General features: G+C 37.2%; 1 protein-coding gene and 1 long non-coding RNA gene across 6 annotated transcripts in view; both read right to left on the minus strand.

Annotated features, from left to right (window-relative positions):
• Nucleotides 1–362: 362 nt before the first annotated feature.
• Nucleotides 363–3036, minus strand: LOC119871169. Its single transcript, XR_005356818.1, has 2 exons — nt 2847–3036; nt 363–683 (listed from the first exon to the last, which is right to left on the minus strand). It is a non-coding gene; the product is annotated as an uncharacterized LOC119871169 (long non-coding RNA).
• A 9-nt stretch (nt 3037–3045) lies between these two features.
• The window catches only part of FAM151B (family with sequence similarity 151 member B), a 32694-nt gene continuing 18985 nt past the window's right edge, over nt 3046–16754 (minus strand). For 3 of the 5 annotated variants that reach the window (XM_038532453.1, XM_038532455.1, XM_038532457.1), the window contains 2 exons: nt 14004–14139; nt 3172–5038 (listed from right to left, as the gene is read on the minus strand). In XM_038532453.1, the coding sequence (XP_038388381.1) occupies nt 4879–5038; nt 14004–14139 (296 nt within the window). In that variant the 3' untranslated portion in view covers nt 3172–4878. Of the gene's footprint in view, nt 3107–3171; nt 5039–12190; nt 12259–14003; nt 14140–16754 lie in introns of those variants that run through there. The other 2 variants (XM_038532454.1, XM_038532456.1) reach the window with 2 other exon arrangements.

Below are 16754 nucleotides of genomic sequence, written 5' to 3' on the forward strand. Positions count from 1 at the left end.
ATTCGTCATACTCCCATTTTCTAGATAAAAAAAGTTCTTTAGTACTACTATCTTCATCTTTCTATCATTCAGCTATTGTCCTTGCATTGATTCATGAATTTATAAGCGGATTGTAGGCTCTTAAATCTTAAATTTCAAGGTGAGAGATAGGGCATTTTTCTATATATTCACTACGTATGGGATCCCTGGGTGGCGCAGCGGTTTGGCGCCTGCCTTTGGCCCAGGGCACGATCCTGGAGACCCGGGATCGAATCCCACATCAGGCTCCTGGTGCATGGAGCCTGCTTCTCCCTCTGCCTGTGTCTCTGCCTCTCTCTCTCTCTCTGTGACTATCATAAATAAATAAAAAATAAAAAAATAAAAATAAATTATTCACTACGTATTTAATTCTTATTACAAGGAAAAAAAAATCTAAGACCCTAGCTCCAAAAAATAAGCAAATAACCAAACTGTTCTGAATAACTTTTAACAATTTCCCACTTGATAAATGAGTACATATCTGACTAAGTAGCAATTACAACAATTTTACAGGGCCATAAACTACTGCACTTTTTAAAGCTGATTTTTTGAACACTTGGATCTCATACCGAAGTCTGTTGTAGGACCAGGGTGGCTCTGCCAGGCTTGGGAAATAGCCCTCGGATGCTATGAGTTCTCAACACCAATACATTAGACTTGAGAACCTGGAGGAGAAAAATAGGTCACACTTATTTTGTGTCTGGGAACTTCTTCCCAAATATTTTCCTATGTATACAAATGCACGTAAAGACATTCAATTTCAAACAATATGATACCATGGGGCACCTGGGTGGCTCAGCGGTTGAGCGTCTGCTTTTCAGCTCAGGAAGTGATCCTAGAGTCCTGGGATTGAGTCCTGCATCGGTCTCCCTGCATGGAACCTGCTTCTCTGCCTGTGTCTCTGCCTCTCTCTGTGTCTCTCATGAATAAATAAATAAAATCTTAAAAATATATATATATACCAGACACCTGTTTTGCCACCTGCAATATAACATCTTTCCGTATCAGTAATGTAGATTCTCAGTGTTTCTATAGTATTGTATTGCATTCTTACACATTAAGGCCTTTATATCATTATTTACTAACCAAGTTATGAAGTGTCTGTCCTTTTGCCTATTTTTGATTAGGTTGTTTAGCTTTTTAAAAATCAGTTTATGAGTTCTCCATAGATTCTAAGTATGAGCCCTTTGTCAAATATATGTTAATGGTCTTTTGATGAGAAGTCTTAAATTTTGATAAAGCCCATTAATCAAATTTTTTTATTTTTATTTATTATTTTTTTAATCAATTTTTTAAATAATTAGTATGGTGTTAATAAATCATTGTCAGGGCACCTGGGCAGCTCAGTTGGTGAAGTGTTGGACTCCTGATTTTGGTTCAGGTCATGATCCCAAGGTTGTGGGATTGAGCTCTGGGTTAGGCTCCACTCTGGATGTGGAACCTGCTTACCTGCTTAAGAGTCTCCCTTTCTGGGGATCCCTGGGTGGCTTAGCGGTTGAACATCTGCCTTAGGCTCAGGGCATGATTCCAGAGTCCCAGGATGGAGTCCTGCGTCAGGCTCCCTGCATGGAGCCTGCTTCTCCCTCTGCCTATGTCTCTGCCTCTCTCTCTCGCTCTCTCTGTGTGACTATCATAAATAAATAAAAATTAAAAATAAATAAATAAATGCTTTAGTTTTAGCTTTCACATTTGGGCCTAAGATATAACTCAAATTATTTGCATATGGTATGAAGTAGGGATCACTTATTCTTTTCCATGTGGCTGTCCATTAAAAATTTTTTAGTTTTTAAAATTCATTTCCATTCTTTTCCACCTGTTTTTTTTTTTTTTTTTTTTTAAAGATTTTGTTTATTCATGAAAGACACAGAAGAGAGGCAGAGACACAGGCAGAGGGAGAAGCAGGCTCCATGCAGGGAGCCTGATTCGGGACTCGATTCCAGGACTCCAGGATCACGCCCTGGTCCAGACAGACGCTCAACCGCTGAGCCACCCAGGGATCCCCCAAAATTTACATTTCAATAGAATACATTTCATAATTTCCTTATCTATTTTTTGTTCCCAAAGATGACTTAAAAATACACCTTTAAATCTTAACCTAGGGGAACCTGGGTGGTTCAGTGGGTTAAGCATCTGCCTTCAGCTCAGGTCATGATCCCAGGGTCCTGGGATCTAGCCCTGCCCTGCAGCTCCCTGCTCCATGGGGAGCCTGCTTCCCTCTCTCCTCCCTACCCATGTTCTCTCTTACTATTTCTGTCTCTCAGGTAAATAAATAAAATCTTTTAAAAAATCTTTTTTTTTTTTAAGATTTATTTATTTACTCATGAGAGACACAGACTGAGAGAGAGGCAGAGACATAGGTGGAGGGAGAAGCAGGCTCCTTGCAGGGAGCCTGATGCGGAACTCCATTCCCTGATCCTGGAACTCCATTCCCTGATCCCGGGATTACGACCTGAGCCAAAGGCAGGCACCCAACCGCTGAGCTACCCAGGTATCCCTTAAAAAAAAAATCTTAACCTAAGTCATAATCAGCTAATAAATTCCTCAATACAAAGGCATTTTTAAGACTTAAGACTAATATATTTAAAATATTATCAAGGGTCATAGGGTATGTGAGTGGCTCATGTGGTAAAGCATCTGACTCTTGACTTAGGCTCAAGTCATGATTTCACAGCCATTATTAGATCAAGCCCCAGACTCAATATGTAGCCTGCTTAAGATTCTCTCTCCCTTTCTAAAATAGAAATAAATAATAAATAAATAAATAAAAAAATAAATAAATAAATAAATAAATAAATAAAATAAACATCAAAATAAAAAATATATATTACCAACGGTCAGATAATCAAGTAGCAAGAATAATCTTCTGGACAAATGACTTTTATTAAATGCAATTAAATGCATTTATATTTATTAAAATGCAGTTCATTTTTAAATTCAACTCTTGAGTTGTCTCGATGGCTCAGTTGGTTAAGCAGCTGCCTTGCTTGGGCTCATGTCTTGATCCTGGGGTCCTGGGATCGAACCATGAACAAGCTCCCTGCTCAGGTGGGAATCTGCTTCTCCCTCTGCCCCTCCTCCTGTTCATGCCCTTTCAAATTAAAAGAAAAATCCAAAAACAAATTCAACTCTCTCTATAAAAGTAAAACGTAGTCATTTTAGAAAATTTATAAACATTAATTTTACTGAAATATTAAAGAGTTATTCTTTGTTGCTATTATTAAAATTTTATGATTATAACATTGCATCTTTTGCTTCTGGTAAACAACCATAGAAAGTGAAGTTCATTTGACAAATAGCACTGCATCTAGTTGTAGTTAAAATTTAAAGTGGAAATACAGTGGACTTCCTTAAATATTTATACATCTACAATGTCTGATGTTATACCCCTTACTATTATCTATAATGGTTATGATCCCATAAGTCAGAAGGGAATTGTCTGTTGAGTACTTGCTATGTGTTGAGTATGAGCTAGATGCCTTTATTCCATAAATCTCAATCTTCATAATAACTGTACAAGAGAATCCTCATTTTCCCTCCATTTTACAGATGAGGAAACCAAGACGCAATGAGGTTAAATATTCCCTAAAATCTACAGCTAGGAAGGGACTGAAATGGGGCTGTAAGGGAAGTCTGTCTGAATTCAAAATCCAAGTTCTTTTCTCTATATACTATTATTTTCCAGGAGAAAACAGTTGACAGACCAAGCAAATTACATATTTTAGGACATTCACTGGTAAGTTTCTTTTCAATAAATGAAAGAAGTACATGTTTTTCTGAATACCTTGCTCAAGACTATGCCACCCAGTGTAAAGGAGTTAAGAATGTTCCCTTACTATAAAGGACTTTATATAACCTAGCTGAGCAGATAAACTAACATGTATGACATAATCAGTGGACAATATTAAATAGTTAAAATTAACTGTTAAAGTAAGACCTGGAGACCATAGATGTTATAGGCATTTTTGAAATGCTGACAGAGCTGAAGTTCACACAGGTGACTTTTAGAGTGGGCTACATTATGAAGGATCTTGAAAGAGTAAAATTTAATGAAGTGGCATTTAAGAGACCCCTGCAGCTTTCTGATTTGGCAAGAGGTGCTTACAAAAGTTTTCTTCAGCAGAAATACTCATGGCATCTCTGAGTAGAATGTGAACAATGAAGTCATGAAGAACTTTTTAAAATTCTAGCAGTAAAATAAGGGCCTGAACTATGGTGGTGTGAGAATTTTGAAAACCAAATGATACATAACTAGGATTAAAATTCTGATCTCCAGTAATATTGTACTTACTATAGATAAAATATAGTGATTGAAACAAGGAATATAAAAAACTTAAATAGTTGTCAGCATGTTCCCAACAATACGGAAATTCTAGATCCATCAAATTTAATCTATATTATTTTCAATAAATGGATTTTATTCTGTTATGAGAAATCTGGTCACCTCTGTGAAAGTTAAAACATTTTTAAAGTCCTCTTACTCTTCCTTAGTCTCTGAAATAACCAGTTCTCCAGGACAAAAGAAAGAGGGTGCCATAGTTTTGTGGAATCTCCGTAATGTGATTATATGTTATTGACATATAAACTCTTCAATTATCTTCAGTATATCAAAATTACATTTTATAAAGGGGTTTAAAGCATAATTTTCCTAAATTATTATTAGACCAGGCGCACTGAAATCTTCACTTTCCAAATCTTTTAAGTATATACAGTATCATAAGGACATAGGCCTAATAAAGTAAGCATGTCTTTAGAGTAGATGAATTATAGCATAAATCAATCATCACAATTTACATGGTAATTAATTCAGACCAAAGCAGAAGATTATGAAACCAAAACATGAAATGATTTAGAAGAATCTTCTTAGAGATTAACTTTGACTCCAATGGCTTGTTTAAATTCATGGTTTTGTGGTTCCAAGATGTCATAGAAAACTTGTTTCTTGTCAAAAAAGTCTCTAATGCAAAGTAAATCTTCGGTGGAATAGTTATCATTTTTTCCAGTCCAAATAGTCATGCTATACCTGCATTAAAATAAAAAAAGAATTTTACTTATTTATTTTTAAATTAAATTTAATTTTTTAAAAAATATTTTATTTATTTATTCATGAGAGACACAGAGAGAGAGAGAGAAAGAGAGGCAGAGACACAGGCAGAGGGAGAAGCAGGCTCCATGCAGGGAGCCTGATGTGGAACTCGATCCCGGGTCTCTAGGATCAGGCCCTGGGCTGAAGGCGGCGCTAAACAGCTTGAGCCTGCCCAAAACAGAATTTTATAGTGAAAAGTAAAAGATAAGAAACAACGATGAGGATTTCCAACAAGCCTAAAAATAGTTACTTTCATTTATCTTTAATCCAAATTTACACAAACAATTAATTAGCAGTGCTGGAACATACAGTTCCTGTTTCATTCCTTCATGAACATCAAAAGGACTAGAGAGAAAAACAATTCACATTGCCTTTATCTAAATTAGGTAACTGCTATATCTGAGTTATAGGAATGTGAAATGGCTTTGGAAACCTACACTGGTTAACAGTGAAAATGAGCCAAATTTTGGACAAAAAAACTGAAAAGATTGTATTGCTGATCAAGGAATCTGTTCCCTACACAAAACCTACCACTCTAACTTGGTTTTTTTCCAGTAGGCTGGATATAGTCAGAAGCATGACTGCAAGGGACTATAAAGAGACATAAATGTCACCGACATTACCAACATTCATATTCACTTGTAAGTGGCCCCACTCTCCCTTTTGGGGGAGCTTGTAGAAGATATAAGAACACCAAGAGATGTCACTAAGGATGCCAAATAATAAATTTAGATCCATCTCTGGGCGTTAAAAATACATTAATAATATATGCATATTTATTATGGATGTTAAGAATATACTCAGAATTTTAATGTTATTTAAATTGTATATTTTTGTTTCTTCTAGTAGACATTACTTCTATTACAATATTCCTATTGCATCAGAGTCTAAGAAAATGCAATGCTGCTAAGTAGTTTCATACTTATTTTCCCCTTAAACATGTCAGAATCCAGGAAACTTGAAAAAATCTCCAAAACACTTCTACTACTACTAAGAAATAGTCTATCTTAACCAAGGTGTTCTCACTATGTTAGACACATTCTTGTCCTTATGGATGGTGACATTATTCTGGAAATGTAACAGAGAAAAGTACTTTGAATTTTATTCTACAGCAGCATTGTGTGGCAAATCAAAAAGAAATTTTAAGCTACAGGCGAGGACACATACACACAAATGAGAATTACTTTAAGATCCATATTTTTACAGCTTACCAAGACCTAATCAGAAAGAATTTAAAAATCTGGATAGATCAATTACTAGCAAAGAAACTGAATCAGTAATTAAAAATCTCCCAATGAAGAAAAGCACAGAAACAGATGGTTTCACTGGTGAATTTTCCAAATATTTAAAGAATTAACACCAATTCTTCTCCAACTCTTCCAAATAACTGAAGAGCAGGAAACAATCCCAAATTTATTTTATAAACCAGCATTATCCTGATACCAAAACCAGAAAAGGACACTACTAGTAAAGAAAACTGTAAGTCAATATTCCTGATGAATACAGATGCAAATATTCTCAGTAAAATACTACCAAACAGGGCACCTGGGTGGCTCAGTGGTTGAACATCTATCTGCCTTTAGCTCAGGGTGTAATCCTGGAGTCCTGGGATTGAGTCCTGCATCAGGCTCCCCACAGGAAGCCTGCTTTTCCCTCTGCCTATGTCTTTGCCTCTCATGAATAAATAAAATCTTGAAAAAAAAAAAAAAAACAACCACCAAACCAATTCTGCAGCACAATAAAATAATCATTCACCATGATCAAATGGAATTTATTCCTGTGTTGCAAGGATAGTTCAACACACACAAATCACTGTTATACATCACATTTAATAGAATGAAAGAAAAGAATATGATCATTTCAGTAGGTGCAGAAAAAGCATTTGACAAAATTCAACATCCATTCATGATAAAAACTCAATAAATCAGGCTCAGAAGAAATACATCTCAATATATCAAAGAAGACATAAATAAATGAAAAAGTATCCTGTCTTCACATATTGGAAGAATTATTATTATTAAAATGTCAGTATTACCAAAATATTCAATGAAATCCCTATCAAGATTCCAATTGCATTTTTTTACAGAATACAAAAAAAGACTTTCCTAGAACTTATATGGAACCACAGAAGACCCTGAATATACAAAGAAATCTTGGTAAAGAAGAACAAAGCAGGAGGCATCATACTTCTGACTTCGAATAATACTGTATGACAATACAGTGTGGTAGTGGCATAAAAACAGACAAATAGACCAAGAGAAAAGAATCAATAGCCAAAAAATAAACCCAAGCATATATGGTCAACTAATATTTGACAAGGGAGCCAAGATTACTCAATGAAGAAAAAAGTCTCTATGCCCAGCACAAAGTCCAACACAGGGCTCGATCTCACAACCCTGGGATCTTGACATGAGCCAAAATCAAGAGTTGGAGGCTTAAATAACTGAGCCAACCACGCTCCTCCTGGTTGAATCTTTATACAAAATCTATGTACAAAATGTTATCTTCAAATACAGGCATTTTGATTTCTTTCTTTCTAATTCTTATACTTTTTCTTGCCTGACTACTGCAGCTAGGACTTTCAGTACTATGTTAAATAAGAGTGGTGAGAGTTAGCACCCTAGTTTTGATCTTAGAGGAAAAGTTTTCATCCCATCTTCATGAAGTATGGTGTTGGATGTAGACTTGTCATATTAAAAAACAAAAAATTTGAAGAAAGTGTAATTTTCTTTTTTTTTTTTTAAAGATTGTATTTATTTATTCATTCATGAGAGAGAGAGAGAGAGAGAGACAGAGAGAGAGAGAGACAGAGAGAGAGGCACAGACAGGTAGAGGGAGAAGCAGGCTCCCTGCAGGGAGCCTAACATGGGACTCCCCCGGTCTCCAGGATCAGGCCCCGGGCCAAAGGTGGTGCTAAACCCCTGGGCCACCTCAGCTACCCACAAAGTGTAATTTTCAAGTGAGAAGGTTTAAAAGAGTAAATGACTTCATAGGGAGTAGACAGAGAAAATTGAGGCCGTAATAATAAAAGAAATGGGAGGTAGAAACTTCCTATTTGAACATGGCAGCCAGAAGTCAGCCGTGCCTCCTTTTCCTCCTAGGAATTACCCAAAGGCAGCAAAAAGGGCAAAAGACTGAAGAGAGAGACTCCATCTTGAATGAAATTAAGAACTGAAACTACAGGGATCCCTGGGTGGCGCAGCGGTTTGGCGCCTGCCTTTGGCCCAGGGCGCGATCCTGGAGACCCGGGATCGAATCCCACATCGGGCTCCTGGTGCATGGAGCCTGCTTCTCCCTCTGCCTGTGTCTCTGCCTCTCTCTCTCTCTCTGTATGTGACTATCATAAATAAATAAATAAAATTAAAAAAAAAAAAAAAGAACTGAAACTACAAATTATAAAACAAGTGAAAGGTTTCCAACAGCAACAGAGGTTAAGGCCACCTGGGTAAAAAAGTGAAGAAAATTTGCCCATACATGAAGATGACAAGAGAGCCTACCAAAGACACTTCTACATGAGGGGCACATTCCACCTCAATACTTTGCAACAGTGGGAATGTCATCCCTGAGCTACAAGTGGAAGCTTTCTTGAATTAGGTTTGGCCCCAGGAAGCCATGAAGATAAGGAAAGGCTTAGCACAGAAAAACCACAGTTGTGGGTATCAGGCTATTCCTATGGAAACTTAAAATTTTAAATTTAAGCAACAGATAAAGGATTTTACTTAGAGATACTGCAGTGCCTATATTCATTGACTGGGAAAAGTTAAAGGCTACATAAACTCACATATAAGACTCTAGGTCATAAGGAGCATAGTCTTGGTCCCTCTCCAACATGCACTTTTAGCAAGTAGCTTGTCCAGAAAAAAAGACTTTCTTTCAAGTGCAATAATAAAAACTGGCAGAGGTTTTATACAACAGAGTACAAAAAAACGAAAGGATAAATAAATGGCAGATGGAGAAATAAAAACTCCATCTTTAAAAATCTATCAGATAGTGGAAATATATGTAAAACTTAAAGAATGCCACAAGGCGGGAAGCCCGGGTGAGCGGTTTAGAGCCGCCTTCAGCCCAGGGCATGATCCTGGGATTGAGTCCCACATCAGGATCCCTGCATGGAGCCTGCTTCTCCCTCTGCCTGTGTCTCTGTCCTCTCTCTATCTCTCATGAATAAATAAATAAATCTTAAAAAAAAAAAAAAAAGCCACAAGGCAGATGAAAGCCATGACCGAAATTTTTTATATGATGCAATTGCTTCTTTGAAGAAAGAGCACAAAGCAGAGGTATGAGCTCAAGGGAAGAGGATACAAGACAATATAAAAGAGATGATGAAACACTAACTGGCAGATTTTAGGAAATAAATAAAAAAGAAAAAGAATAAAGAAATAAAGTGAAATCTGAAGAATTACAAGGAAAAACAGACACTGTTGTAAATACTGTAAGGGATGGGATGCCTGGGTGGCTCGGTGATTGGGCATCTGCTTTGGGCTCAGGGCATGATCTTTGAGTAGTGATCCTTAGGTTCCGCACTGAGTTGCGGGAGAGGGGGATGACTGCTTCTCCCTTTGCCTATCTAGGTCTCTGTATTTCTCATGAATAGATACAATCTTAAAAAAATTTTTTTAAGAGACATAGAATGCAGATTATAAAATCAAAAAAAAAATTACATGCAAATAAATAGAAAGACTAAAGAGAAAAAATATATACCAAAGATAGGCAATGGAGATCTAAATATTCATAGCTGTAATCCCAGAAAGTTAAAAGATAGTTTACAAATAAAATAGAACAAGTATTTTAAAATATAATTCACAGAAACATTCTGGAAAAGAACATTTGAATCTATATACCTGATGACAACCCTTTCTACATTAAGTTATCCCCCTCAATAGCCCCCTGCCAAATCAAGACACTTATAAGGGGAAAAACAAAAATCAGGCTGGCTTCATGCTTTCCTACACCAACACTCAGTAGAAAGCAGAGGAGCTTGTTTTTAAGATTTTACTGATTTATTTGAGAGAGAGCATGTAAGCAAGAGTGAGGGTGGGGAATGAACGGAGGGAGAAGCAGACTCCAGTGAGCTCAATCCCAATTGAGAGGCCCTCCAAAAGAACTTTCAAATGCTAAAGAGGACTTAACAAAATGCCAGAGGCCTCGTCACTGTCAACTTCAGGTTGCTTCTCCTAGCAAGGCATTAACATTAAGACAGTTGGGAGCTTCCAAGGAAGAACTTTATACTCTGCCTGTCTCAAGTATTTGTCAATGGGCTGCTGATATAAGGACATTTAATTTTATCTACATTTCCTTCTGAAAGTTAGGTTATTGATAAGAATGTTTTTTTCTTGTAAATTAAGATATTTGTAAACTAAGGGAGACTCATTGTCTTAGAGGACTACAATCTCTATAAATTAACCATTTGTTTTTCCTTCCCTTAGGGCAGCCAGGAGTACCTAAGGAAGGTCACAAATATCCCACCAGGGAGTGGGGGGGCGGGGAGGTGACGGTGCTTGTCAGCCTGTGCTTTGTCCTCAACTAGCCTTCTGCTCCCCCATCACTACCAACTGAAACTCAGGTGTAGCCAATCTGACCAGATGGATGAAGGCAGTATCCTAAGGAAAGCAGAGCATGAAAATAGGATGGTCTGGGTCCTTGACATGTAGAGGCACCAAATCAGCCTTGAATTATTTATGCTTTGCCAGGTAGGTGAGAGCGAACTAGACTTGTTTAAGCTATTGTTAATTTATGTTTCTATTATTTATGTTTCTATTATAAGCTATTGTTAATTTATGTTTCTATTATAACAAACTATATCCTAATACAATACATGAACTCCTACAAATATCTATATATTGGGATGCCTGGGTGGCTCACCAGTTGAGAGTCTACCTTCGGCCTGGGGTGTGATCCTGGGGTCCTGGGATCAAGTCCCACATCGGGCTCCCTGCAGGGAGCCTGCTTCTCCCTCTGCCTGTGTCTCTGCCTCTCTCTCTGTGTCTCTCATGAATAAATAAAATCTTAAAAAAAAAAAAAAAAATCCCAGAACAGATAAAAAGGAGGAATGGTCCCTAGCTCTTTTAAAGACATGTACATGATATTTATACCTAAAACTGAGAAAGAAAAGAAACCTACAGATCTCACTTCCAAATGCAAAAATCCTAATTAAAACTTAGCAATACAATTTGGCAATATATTAAAAGAATGATATATCATGGTCAAGTGGGGTTAATCCTGGAAATGTGAAGATAATACAATATTATGAAATATTAACTATTTTATTAATAGATATTGGAAAAAACATTATTTTCACAAACACTGAAAAGGTATTTAGTAAAAATTCAATATCCATAGGAATGTGAATACTTCTTTAATGTGTATCTGCTTCCCTTACTCTCTTCAATATAGTGAATTACAAAACTGAGTTTTTTTCTGGATGATCTGAGAAAATTCTTTATTAGAATTCTTTACATCTGTCTGATGTATGTATCAAGAGTAGTTTTACCAAAATCTTTACATTTTCATGTGTTCAAATGTATCAAACTTTCTTCTTTTTAAGGAAAGAGCATGTATGTGTGCCCAAATATGAGGGGGGCTACAGAATGGGGAGGGAGAGAGAGAGAGAGAAAATCTTAAGCAGGCTCCACACTCAGCATCACAGAGTCTGAGGCTAGACTCAATCTCTCAATCCTGAGTTCATGACTTGAGCAGAAATCAAGAGTAGGATGCTTAAAAGACTGAGCTGAAGAAAAAAAAAAAAAAAAAAAGACTGAGCTGCCCAGTCACACCTCAAACTTCCCTTTTATAAAAGTGGTGAGAGAAAAACTCTCTAAAGGCCTGATATACAAAGGAAGCCATTTTAGGATTCCTTCTAAGTCAGCTTGGCTGTACATAAACTTTGTTCAAATCAAAAGCCTGATTTACGGCCTGCCACACATGCATTGTACATCTGGAAGAGCCTAAAGGAAAACCACCTTTTCCTTGAGATATTGGATCAATGCTCCTGCTCCCTGCATTCCCTGATTTTAAAAGTCATGATTCCTGCCTATATGCTAATCTATAATCTTTTGAGCTTTTACAAGATGTAAAAAAAAGTATACAAACCTATAAACCCATTAATTCTCTGGAACACTTTCTTCCCTGTGAAGACTGTGTGTTTCCCAGGCAGCTGTCTTGAGATAAAGTAAAACAAATTTTTCTTTTTTTAATATTAGAGTTATTTTTCTGGTAACTTTGCTTCGACGATAGCTTCCAGATTTTGTGCCTAAGAAAGGTCTTCTCCCAGGCAGCCTGGGTGGCTCAGCGGTTTAACGGTTTAGCGCTGACTTCAGCCCAAGGCGTGATCCTGGAGACCGGGAATCGAGAGTCCCACGTCAGGTTCCCTGTGTGGAGCCTGCTTCTCCCTCTGCCTGTGCCTCTGCCTCTCTCTCTCCCTCCCTCTCTTCCTCTGTGTCTCTCGTGAATAAATAAATACGATCTTAAAAAAACACAAAAAAACACTTCCTTGATGGAAGGACATTAAAAAAAAAAAAAAAAAGGGATCCCTGGGTGGCGCAGCGGTTTGGCGCCTGCCTTTGGCCCAGGGCGCGATCCTGGAGACCCGGGATCGAATCCCACATCGGGCTCCCGGTGCATGGAGCCTGCTTCTCCCTCTGCCTGTGTCTCTGCGCCTCTCTCTCTCTCTGTGACTATCATAAATAAATAAAAATTAAAAATAAAAAATAAAAAAAAAAATAATAAAAAAAAAAAAAAAGAAAGAAAGGTCTTCTCCATTCTGAAACTATATAGTATCATGTTTTTTCTTTGTGTATTTAATGTTGGATTTTCAAGCCTTCATTCATCTGGAATTTATTTTGGAAGAAAGATTAAGGAAAACAGTTTTGTTTTTTCCACACACTTGGCCTGTTCTCTCACACCACACTAAACTTTTGCACCAATTATGTGAAATGTTAGCTTTTCCTAAACTAACATCCATGATAGATTTGGGTTTATTTCCGGATTTTCTCTGTTGTTCTACTGACTAGTATACTAAAAAGATAGTATCAAAATTGTTTCAATATCCACACCTTTGAAATATATTTTAATATCTAATAAGTGGTCCAACTAATTTTTATTACATACTAAAATAAAACTTCGGTGGAGCCTGGGTTGCTCAGTCCATTAAGCATCTGCCTTTGGCTCAGGTCATGATCGCAGGGCCCTGAAATTGAGCCCCACATCAAATCCCCTGCTCAGAGGGGAGCCTGCTTCTCCTTCCCTCCCTGACGCTCCCCCTGATTGTGCTCTTTTATGCTCTTTCTTTCAAATAAATAAATAAAATCTTTAAAAATAATAAAATTTCTATATGGAAAAAAAACTTCTGAAATTAGGATAGAATTCAAAAAGAAACTATTTTATCCACTTAAAACTTTTTGAGAATGTATAACATAATAGAAAAAGGGTATTTACTGTGCACCTACTGTGTTCAGACTTTTGTGAGGAATAGAAGATGTGATGTTATGTTTTTTTCTCTTTTCCTCTTTATTTTAAAGATTTTATTTATTCATGAGAGACACAGAGAGAGAGAGAGAGAGAGGAGAGAGAGAGAGAGAGAAGCAGACACAAGCAGAGGAAGAAGCAGGCTCCATGCAGGAAGCCCGATGTGGGACTTGATCCGGAGACTCCAGGATCACACCCTGGGCCAAAGGCAGGCTCTACACCGCTGAGCCACCCTGGTGTCCCAGATGTGATGTTATGTAAGCTGAGGTTGGTTTATCAGGAGTTTCATTCCAGTGAGGGAGCCTGTTCGCTTACACAATCAGTGCTCATTCTGTTGCCATCTTTTTCCCACACACATTGTCTTTACATAATCAATTTTCATCTTCTTTCTCTCACACATACTCACATGCATATGCTATTTTGTTAAACTTACACATACCTGTTTGATTTCTTTAACAGCCAAAGTAATTGAGAACAAGACTGCCTGACTAATGCTGCTCTGACAGGAAATGTTACAGGCTGATTTAACTCCTTACAAATATATTCCATTTCTTTCACCATTGTCCAACTATAACCTGAAATGAGAGAAATAAATTCAAATTTTCTAACTGGAATCCTAAAAATCAATTAAATAAAAAACTAAGTTAAATTACCTATAAGTAGGTAATTAATAGGTATTTTATAAAAATTTCCATTTGGATTCAGAGTGAATTACAATACCAGTTAATACATGAAAATATTTTTTTTAAGGATTTATTTATTTATGAGAGAGAGAGAGAGAGAGAAAGAGAGAGGCAGTGACACAGGCAGAGGAATAAGCGGGCTTCATGCCGGGAACCCCACACGGGACTTGATCCCGGGACTCAAGGATCGCGCCCTGGGCCAAAGGCAGGCACTAAACCGCTGAGCCACCCAGGGATCCCCACATGAAAATATTTTGAATAGAAAATACAGACAAAAAAATCAAGTCGAAAATCATGCCACAAGTGATCTAGAGCAAATTTGACAAAACACTAAAATATTAAAAAGGTTTTACTGATCTCTCGAGCACAAAAAAAAGCAAATTTTGACATTGTATTTATCTTAAAGATTCTAAGGATCTTCCCTTAGGTGTATTTGCCTCATTAATATTTTCTATAAACTTAGATTTTCCGGGGTGTCTGGTTGGCTCAGTTGGTTAAGTATCTGACTTCAACTCAGGTTATGATCTCAGGATTATGAGATTGAGCCCCTTGTCCGGCTCTGTGCTGGGCGTGGAGGCTGCTTAGGATTCTCTCTCTCCCTCTGCCTCTCCCCACCACTCTCATAAATAAATAAACAAACAAACAGCAATCTCTATCAAAAGCAGGCTGCAAAAAGTACTGGTCAATACAGGAATATTTTAAAGAAAGCCTATGTAAATAAGCTAGTTTAGCACCTAAACTCCTAATAATAAAAAAAGGGCAATGTTCTGCTTTCCTTGAAAATCTGAAAAACTGCATCTTTTTAATTAGAAAATAGGATTGCTAACAGTATATATATATATATATATATATATATATATATATAAACTATATTTACATGACTATAAAATTATAAAGTCTTTTCCATTTTTTTTCAAAGATTTTATTTATTTATTAATGAGACACAGAGAGAGAGAGAGGCAGAGGCATAGGCAGAGGGAGAAGCAGGCTCCACGCAGGGAACCCAATGTGGGACTCGATCCTGGGTCTCCAGGATCATTCCCTGAGCCAAAGGCAACACACTTAACCGCTGAGGCACACAGGTGTCCCTAAACTCTTCTAAATCTGTGAAATAAGGGGTGCCTGGATGGTTCAGTTGTTTGGGCATCTGACTCTTGATTTCCACTTGGGTTGTAATCTCAGGGTTATGAGATCTGGCTCTGTGCTCAGTGAGGAATCTGCTTGGGATTCTCTCCCTCCTTGTACCTTTGCCCCTCCTCATACTCACATGCACTCTTTCACTCTCTCTCTCTAAAATAAATAAATAAATATTAAAAAAAAAATCTATGAAATAAGAAGTAAGGAGGCATAAAGCACAGTAATGATAAGTGGCCAATGGAAGAAAAGTAGCATGGAAATACTTGATGTTATATCAAAATGACTTCAAAATCCAGATATGGTCTAATTCAGTTAAAGCCTGAGGTTGATCCAGAATTGTGACAAAAGGAGTTTAGAATCAGTAAAGAAGTTACTAAACTGTTTCTAGATTACCTTCTTTAAACACTTTGAATTATAAGCAATATTCTTTAATGAAACTATTAAAAATTAAAATGATTAAAAAATTAGAATTAAGTTAAAGCACACTATTTTTTTCTCTCAATCACATCAATTATTGGCCCATGGGGTTAGAACCTAAATGTTCTAGACTCTCCAGACAGCAGTTACTCTTATCTTATGTTGAACTAAAAGTTAACACCTAGGGACTCCTGGGTGGCTCAGTGGTTGAGTGTCTGCCTTCGGCTCATGGCATGATCTTGGGGTCCTGGGATCGAGTCACACACTGTGGGCTCCCTGCATGGAGCCTGCTTCTCCCTCTTCCTATGTCTCTGACTCTCTCTCTGTGTCTCTCATGAAGGAATGAATGAATGAATAACTAAATAAATAAATATACATATAAAAAAAAAGTTAACATCTATAAACAATAATTGCAGGGACACCTGGGTGGCTCAGTGGTTGAGTGCGTACCTTTGGCTCAGGGCATGATCCTGGAGTCCCAGGATCGAGTCCCATATTGGGCTTTCTGTATGGAACCTGCTTCTTCCTCTGCCTATGTCTCTGTCTCTCTGTGTGTCTCTCATGAATAAATAAATAAAATCTTAAAAAAAATAAAAAATAAAAACAATAATTGCAAATTAGTGAAAAATGAATTCCCTGAACGCAGAATAAAGACTAACATCTCTATAGGTTCTAAATGCCTTCTTAGTTTATTTTTACCATCTGGACAGGTGCCTCAGAGCATCTGATTGCTTATGAGCTGTTTACCTAGAAATCACTGCCCAGGGATGTATGAAGAAATAGAAAGATGAATCCAAATAACATAATCAATTTCAACCAGGAAAAAGAAGCTTAATGTCAGGTCCTCCTGAAGCAGGTGAGAGGAAAGAAGGGATCCAGCTTACAGGAGAGTCTCATGGCCTCCCATTCCTCTGTTCACCCAGAGAGGAAACTAACTATTTATGGAGCCCCTT

This window comes from Canis lupus, chromosome 3 (assembly GCF_011100685.1).
Source record: "Canis lupus familiaris isolate Mischka breed German Shepherd chromosome 3, alternate assembly UU_Cfam_GSD_1.0, whole genome shotgun sequence".
Taxonomy (NCBI): Eukaryota; Metazoa; Chordata; class Mammalia; order Carnivora; family Canidae; genus Canis; species Canis lupus.